The 8,288-nt window shown below is 42.4% G+C and overlaps 1 protein-coding gene across 2 annotated transcripts; it reads right to left on the bottom strand.

The window, feature by feature from the left end:
* Positions 1-2,493: 2,493 nt before the first annotated feature.
* On the bottom strand, positions 2,494-7,490 carry cbx7a (chromobox homolog 7a). 2 transcript variants are annotated; one of them, XM_035655177.1, is made up of 6 exons: positions 7,179-7,490; positions 5,920-5,963; positions 5,668-5,733; positions 5,462-5,528; positions 4,230-4,539; positions 2,494-4,131 (listed from the first exon to the last, which is right to left on the bottom strand). In XM_035655177.1, exons 1-6 carry the CDS (start codon positions 7,245-7,247, stop codon positions 3,557-3,559), a joined length of 1,131 nt encoding a protein of 376 aa, XP_035511070.1. In that variant the 5' UTR covers positions 7,248-7,490; the 3' UTR covers positions 2,494-3,556. The 2 variants fall into 2 exon arrangements, with proteins under 2 accessions (XP_035511070.1, XP_035511071.1); XM_035655178.1 differs by lacking the exon at positions 7,179-7,490 and adding an exon at positions 6,724-6,827.
* Between the last annotated feature and the right edge of the window lie 798 nt (positions 7,491-8,288).

The following is an 8,288-nucleotide window of genomic DNA, read 5'->3' as shown; positions in this document are numbered from 1 at the left end:
CTCACTTTTAATTGAAGTTAACCAGCTCCAGTATGAGTTACCATGGTGATCTACCTCAGAGGATCAGATCGTAACCAGCCACCAGCCTGACCTGTTGATCACAGCAAAGACTGAGTCATTCCTACAGGATTCTGACATGGGAACAAAGGGAAAAGTGATGCGCAAAGTTTTTTTTTTTTTTTTAAGAAAGGCAGGTCAGTCGTATGCTGCTGTCCCAGACTTCCAATGTGTCCACTGTGGGTTTAAAAAAACTAACAATCTGAGGGATAGTCGACCACATTACATAAACAATCAACGATGCATTTGAACATTGTCATTCTCAACAGGATTTCTGATCATGAAGATGGTTCTACACTCTTATTCCAAGCCGATAATAACATTAGCCAAAACAATGATGATAATTGTAAATAAAATAAACCTTATATTATCTTTTAGAGAGAAAAAACATCAATCTGCATACTGTGAAATGGTTTCCAGTAAGTTATAAATGCAACATTTAGGTCAGATGGACCTCATCTCCTCACTCCTCTGAGTAAATAACAGTCTCACATTAGGCTACTTTTAATGTTTTCAAGTGTACACATTATAGTTCATCGCGTGTTAAAAAACTAAAATACTCACTATACTACTGAACATGCCAAAGGTAACTAATGGCTTTGATCAAGGGGCAAGAGAAGGCAAGAGCCCCTCCTGACATCTGATTGGCCACTTCCTGGAGGGAGGCAAAATGACTACAATCAACATGGTCCCTTCATTTGTAGTGTTGTACTTTGCTACGTGTAGAAGGGACACAAACTGGACACAGACATGTAAAAGGCTCCCCTCCCTCTGTCTCATGTCAATGGCTTTATGCTGTTTGGAGTTAAACATAGCAGCTATTAATTGATATAATTTCATATTCGAAGATTTTAAATGTTTTTATTTGGCATACTCATTTGTTACACTAAAGAAAATATGTTTATTATTGCCAAGAATAAAAACTAAAGTTAGACTAGATTTAGTCTTTACATGTTTTTACTAGATTTACAAATGTGCCTCCCTTCCCATCAACAGGACTACCAGGATAACTGCTGAGTAAGACTTTGATTCCCTTTAAATCTGAAAAAGTAAAAAGAGCGTGCACTTGACCATAACTCAAGATATTAACTTTTTAGAAATATTAACATGCTGTTTTGGGGAACAGTGTTAATTTGTTTAATATCTTTAACATCTGCAAATACATTTTATTTACCCTGTAAGACAATTACATTCATTAAACCTAAGATTGAAATTTGAGATTTGAAAACATTATTTATTTTGCCCCCCCCCCCCACTATTCTCCTTGGACCATACCAAGACGTCATACATATCCTCTGTGATCACAACTGGTTTATATCATAAAGGCAAAAAGAGGGTGAGGAGGTTACGCTCTAATACAATGCTCACTGATCTTTATACATACACATATATAAATACATATGTATTTGTATATGTATGTATGTGTGTATACAAGTATATTTGTAGCTGAAGAGCTTCATGTCTACTAAATTATGTTTCTTTTTGGTCTCTCCCACACACTTCAGACATACTGAGCCTATGATTCAGAGACTATTAACTTGCACTTGATGGCGTCATTTACAGTAATATGTCTTTCCTGAGAGCAACACGCCCTCTAATGGGGATACATGGCAGTACGAACATGAGGCAGTAATAATAGATGGGGAACACAGTGGGGTTACAGATATTTTACCAGAGATAAAATAGCTACAAAAAAATAACTTAGGGTTGCATCTTTCAGAATAAAAATCAGAAAGGATAATGTTGTTGGATAGGATAATTAGGGTTTACAATGGAACCAAGTTTGAGGAGAGAAATGTGGAACTATGTATCCAGATTACTCTTTTGCTTTTCCTGCTGACTGATCATTGTGAATGTTTACAGTTTCAAAGTAAAGTTTCTGATGCTTAAATAAATTTGTTTTGATTTATTTTTATACAGATTTTCATGTTTCATTATTCAGAAATATGAGATCTTATACATACTGTAACCCCTTGTAAAGAAAACTGTCAACCTATGTGGAAATAATTTTTATGTAAAAGGGGATGTGAGAAATAACCGAATAAAGAATAAAATAGACTTTAAGGATGCTCTCCCTGGTTTTGTTGCAGTTCTCAATAGTACCTGATTAAGATTAATAAATGAATAAAACAGTGTGTTGACAATCAAGCAGTAGCTTTGGGATTTGGGGGCGCTGTTGACCGCAAAACAAATTCAGTGTACCTTTTAAATGAAGTATGAGTGGGTCACACAAAAAGCTCCCATATTGCTTTAAGAGCTTCCAGTACTTCAATGCACTTCCTGTAAAGTACAGTTACTACACAGGAAAGGTCTCTAAGTGTGCTGTGATGTGGGCTTTCTATGTGTGTCTTTCCTCAACCTCCGTTTTATATTCAGTGTACATATAAATGACTTTCAGTACTCCCACATGATAATAAATACGCTCCAGGAGGCAGCTGCTTTTGTACATATTTATTGTAAATTCAATCAAAATAAAAAAGAGAAGACATGTTTGACAGTTCATGTTGGTCAGAGAAAGACAGATTCTGACGCATTAAGTGACATAAGTTAGTTTAGCTTGTACATGGGACATGCAATAAATAATAACTCACTACGGTCTGATCTAACGTACATTTGCTTCGATTTGCACATTACCCTACACAGCGTAACAGCGGCAGTGTAAACTGATATCCTCTTTTGAAATGCACAAAGGCTAGTGAAAAGAGTGGACTATCAATTGGTAATACAAAAATAGAACCAGGTAGCATTTCATACTTGAAAAGTAAAAGGACAGACAGACGGCAAACACAACTGTGAACTTCTTTTTGTGCATACTCCTTGAAATGCAGAACTGCATCTAAGCGGCAGGCATTAACTCACTCTCTTTGTTTTATTTCTTTTGTGACATAAATAAACCTCTTCAACAAACCACAGGACAAGGCTTTGTGCATGTGTGGCACAGAATGACAGGGCATGCGGTTATAGCTCTGTGAGAATACTGAAAAAAAGAACAATATCTTTACAAAACATTATTCGTAAGAAAGAGGAGCGACTGAAACAGGCCCCCGAGAACAGATCTGAGTGTGAGACCGATGTCTGGCTGGAAAGCACTGAGGACGGCTGGAAAAAGTAAGTGCATGGAAGTAGTAATGTGGACTGTAACATTTTAGACTGATGTCTTACCATCTGTCTCCTGCTCTCAGTAAACCCAGCGGCCCCGGGAATAAAACCCGCCACTGAGATCCATTTAGTCTCCTGGACTGCACTGGTTGATTTGAGCACATTTTTGGGGGCCTCTGGCTTCCTATCATGACTAATAAACACAATGATAAAAATTACCACTCATTTTTTTATTTTTTTATTCAAAGGCAATAATGTCTTCATTGAACTCAGTAGGAAATGAGTGTAGCTTTGTAAACATGTGGAATTATCTTACACATACGACTATTTACATGTACAAAATGAGTGGCAAGTCTACTTATGGTTATTTTGATCTCCCTCCATCTCTCTTTGTCATCATTCAATAGCCCCTAAAGAAGCCTTCAGCCACCGTGGCTTCTGTAAAAGTCACGGTCAAAGAGTTGATAGTCACATTTGTCACTATCACCTTCCCAGGATGCTCTGCTGCGGCAGTCTGACTGCCTGGTGTCGCCGTGGTAACGCTCTGATTGTCGCCTTTCACTTCCTCCTTCCTCTCCTCAGCAGCGGAGCAGACAGTGGCGGCGGCGGCGTCATCGCCTGCCGTCTCTCCGCACTCCTGAACGCTCGATATCACCGAGGTTGTGTTGTTTCTCTGACAAACACTGCTCTCTAATGTGAGACACTCCGACTCAGCGCCCTCCTCACCTAATCTGTCCCAATCTGACTCGTCGCCCAGGGTAACTGCATCTCCTGGTCCAGCCTCAGGCACCGAGGCACTGTCCTCTGATTGGTCGCACGCAAAAGTCTGGTTCTGTCTTGTTTCTGATGTCCCTCCCAGTCTGTCGGTCCATGTTTCTGTACCTACCGCTGTGAGGTCGGTGCCCACGTTCTCCTCCACCTCCATCTCTAAGTCCTGTCGCTCCAGCAGGGGCGGGGAGCTGCACTCTGACTGACCTTAAGGGGAAAAAAGAGAATTTTTGTTCATTCCTGAGGGTCAAAGGTCAAGAACAGAATTAACCTCAATTTCTAAATGATTATTTTAACAAACCGACCGTATAAACTGTCTTCACATCTCTCCTCCGTGGTGCTTTCCGACTCTGGCTTCTCTTCTTCGCTGGTGCCGCCCCAGTCCTCCACCATGGGCTCCTCCTTCTTCCTCAGTGGACGGAGGGTTTTGTGCGAGGGTCCTCCTGGCCCCCGTTTGGATGCCCTCTGCTTGCTCTTCCTCCAGGCTGACCGGCGGTATATGCCACCCCGCTCGCCCTGGTCCACATCTGTGCTCATGGCGCGGGTGAGGGAGAGACGCAAGCGAGGGGCCGGCTTCTCCTTGTGGGCACTGCGGAGGTCCATGGCGAAGATGTTCTGGGGCAGAGCAAAGATGAAACATTACAGCCTTCATTTGGAGACAACATGTATGTGTGTATATATAATATGTTCCCAGGTACAATTCTGTCATCTTTCTACTGACAATAAGGATATTTATGGGACATCTTAAATTCAGTAGTTTTCCAACTGTCAACAAATCTCATGAAAAGACCAAAACCAAAAATACGTTGGATTTTATAACAGAGCTCCATAATTAAATAAGTAAATATATATAAACATACATTCTACCCTCTGAAACATACATTTTCACATATCACTGTGGGTTATTTTAAATTTTGTTTCTCCCACTGCGCCAAATTTACTCTAACCTGCCTCATCTATCTCGATTTCAGTTCGCAATTTCCCAGAATTCCTTTCATTAGACTGTCTTTAAGAGTGGAGAGCAGCAGCAGCAGCGAAAGTGACAGTAACAAAGTAAGATCAACTCCCCCCGCCCCAAAAAACAAACAGGTCTCTTAGCTGAATTGCATTCTGGTCTATTGAGGCTATTATTAGAACCGAAACATGTATTTGGGCTTCTGCAACGGCGAGTGCAAGCAGTGAAAACAGTTTTGTAAAGTCCTCTGTGGAACTGGAGGGAGTTTTCTACAGTTTAGGAAAGCTGGATGACGTCATTTTTTCAACACCTTGGGCTTCAAACGATACTTTTCTAACAGCCTGCATTACACACTGGAGATGTAGGGAATAACCAGGCTGGTAGGCTCTAATGAGAGATGCTGTAGAGCTGCATTATGGGAAATTAACTTAACCCACACTATGGACTTAAAGTCAGGATATCTGAGCCTCTGCTGTGTGTGCAATAGTAAACTGATGACGTGCCTCACCAATTAATCACACTAAATTTGTGAAAGCCATAACAAAGGCTTGTGAGACAAGAAGAAAGGTAAAGTGTCGCTACCCGCAGGACGAGCCTCCTGGGTCTGAGACCTTTCCTTCGATAGGCCAAAGCTCTGATCTTCTCCTGACTGGGAGACGTAGAACCAGAGGGTCGGGAGAGGACAGAGACACAGTGACAAAGAGAAACAGACTGTGAGCGAGAGAACAAAAAGAAAACCCAAAAAAAGTGCTGTGCAAGCATAAAAAGAGCTTTCTATGATTACTCACTTCTCTTCGTAGGCCAGGACCAGGCGCGGGTCCAAAATATTGTCCTCTGGTTCCCAAGTACTGTACCTGCCAACACACACACACACACACATTTAAATATATCTATCTATCTATCTATCTATCTATCTATCTATCTATCTATCTATCTATGTCCTCACAGGACATGGTCATCAGGTATCAATAAGCTGTTTCAAAAAGCAAACAGATTTTAAGGGATGAGGTCATGATGATGACAACTCAAGGCTTACTCACTTTGGGGGCCATCCCTGCCATTTCAGTAGATACTCCACATTACCCTAAGGAGAGAGAGAGAGGGGGGAAGAGGGGAGGGAAGGAGGGGGACACAGCTTAGAGAAGGTCGAGCACAGAGTCGGAACACACTCAGGCAACCTGCATTTCAAATCTGGTCCAGCGGGATGCAGGAAAACGCGGCCACGAGCGAGTAAGAACGAAAGGGACGACTGTCACTTTAAAGTGTGTACGGGGGAGGGAGGGGGGAGGGTCGTGGACATCTTTCTCCGTTTTTCTGAGGGATGACGTCAATGACAGTGGGGCTGGGCGGCCTCCAAACAGCAGCTCCCCTCTCGCTTTTTCTCTCGCTTTTTCTCTCGCGGTGACATGACCACACATGGCTACGCGAGCCGGTTTCAACGAGCACGGGCGCTTTGGCACGGATAGGTGGGGCCACGGGAACATGTAAACAACGTGGTGTTGCGCAACGTTCAAGCTGCAACCGTGAAACAATTATCACAGTCATCCGGAGCGAAACAGAACTGTGACTCACCTTACGTGGAAGAAAGCTGTTTGTTTACGGGGACCCCGGTCGCACACATGGTTTCAACGTTTTATTACATAATAATAACAACAATAATAAACTTCATAATAGACTATCACTGTTAGACGGAGGTGACGTCGCACTACACGTATCATTTATTTTACTTTACAGGACACACTTTATGTGCACATGCTACGTTAATTACGCGCCGCTAAATTCTCCAACGTGGGTATAATCTGTTATTGAGTCCACATCCACGCCGCTGTAAATCAATGGCTCACCATTACGCAGCAGTCGGTGATATTACGCAGCAGTTTCACTCAGAAACCGCTGCCCCGCTCGCTGGCGTAACTTAAATCAACTGCGCACCTCCTCTGTACGCTGGCCCCTTTCAGCACACACACACACTCCCCCTTAACATTTCAGGTTACTACTTGCGTGGGCTCACTCAAAACACGTTCATGCTGCAGCATCGGAGCAGGCTGCACAGGAAGGTTACAGGATGCGACTCGAGCTGCGAAACAATGTTCAACTTTGGCGCAGTTAATTAAAAGAATAGATTATTGTGGATGGAGCATAGCACAGGGGTAGTTGGGGAACTGCGTAGCCTAGTTTTGTTGCGGATGAGGACAGAGGGTGATGTTACAGCGCGCCCCCCGCTCCGTTAGGATAAAAAACCATGAGGAAAACAAGTTATGTAAGTTATACGAAGTGTGCTGCTGGTCCTCCTTCTTACCTTTCTCACTCTCTTCTTTGTTATTGACTCAACTGCAAACACTTGGTCTCCCATTGATGACAGCTCCATCGCTGCGCGCTGCTCCACACGCTCCAAACAGGACGCAAACACTGTATCTGTGCTGTTATTGTGGAAGAGCTGAAATAAAAATAGTTGAAGAGGAAGAGGAGGGTGCCCTCGGTGTGTCACTGCAGCCGTTCGCTCCCGGTCTGAACAGTTTGAGCGCCGAGGCTCTGCGTTTCCCTCACTCCAAACTCCAGCTGCCTCCCTCCCTCACTATTTAAAATCTGCGACACATCAACACAGGACAACGCGCTGCTTTAAGTCGAGCGCGCCCCCTTTCCATTGCGTAGGGCCGAGCCCCCAGTGTGCGTCCTGGGCGCACAAGGGCGCGCACGCAAATTGGAGCAGAGAGCGAAAGAGGGACAGAGAGTGGGATGAGGGAGAGAGAGAGGGATGAGGGTCAGGACGACAAGGTTACACCAAACTAAAGTTAGAGGAGGATACAGGGCTGCATAATGAGGGGTTTCAGTAACATTTCTTCATTAAAAATGTTGGTAATTCCATTAAGAGGCAAATGTGTTTCAACTCAGTTCACTCATATTTTTACTTCTTAAACTTCAAAAACCTTTCAAACTTCATGTTTTATTTAATTCCTTGTAAACCTTTTACATATTGTCGTTATTTAAAAGAAACACTTACATAGCATTCACGCAGAGAGTTGGATAAGAAGATCCATTCTCTGGACTGGATGGTAATATAAATATTAAATGAATCCAAATATCAAAATATTAAATAATATAAATATTTAGCTTAGCATAAAGACTGGAAACAGGGGGAACAGCTAGCTTAGCTCTGTGTAGAATTGAAATACCAGGTGCCTAACAGCACCTCTAAAGCTCATGATTAACACATTATGTCTTTTTTTAATAATATCAAAATAATTTGAAATAACTGATTTTGTACAATACCAAAGTTAAAAAAGACAAGTTGCTGTTTTTCAGGAGATTATTTGCCAGACTATTTCTTGGCTGGGAGCAGTCGCCACGTAAAATTCTTGATTTACACATTTTGTACAGAACAGTAATTAATGAGCATTAGAGTTGCTGG

This window comes from Morone saxatilis, unplaced genomic scaffold, assembly GCF_004916995.1.
Source record: "Morone saxatilis isolate NCDOM2014 unplaced genomic scaffold, NCSU_SB_2.0 Contig14, whole genome shotgun sequence".
Taxonomy (NCBI): domain Eukaryota; kingdom Metazoa; phylum Chordata; class Actinopteri; family Moronidae; genus Morone; species Morone saxatilis.
The sequence above is the reverse complement of the archived record's forward strand: the minus strand, read 5'-3'. Positions and strand labels throughout refer to the sequence as shown.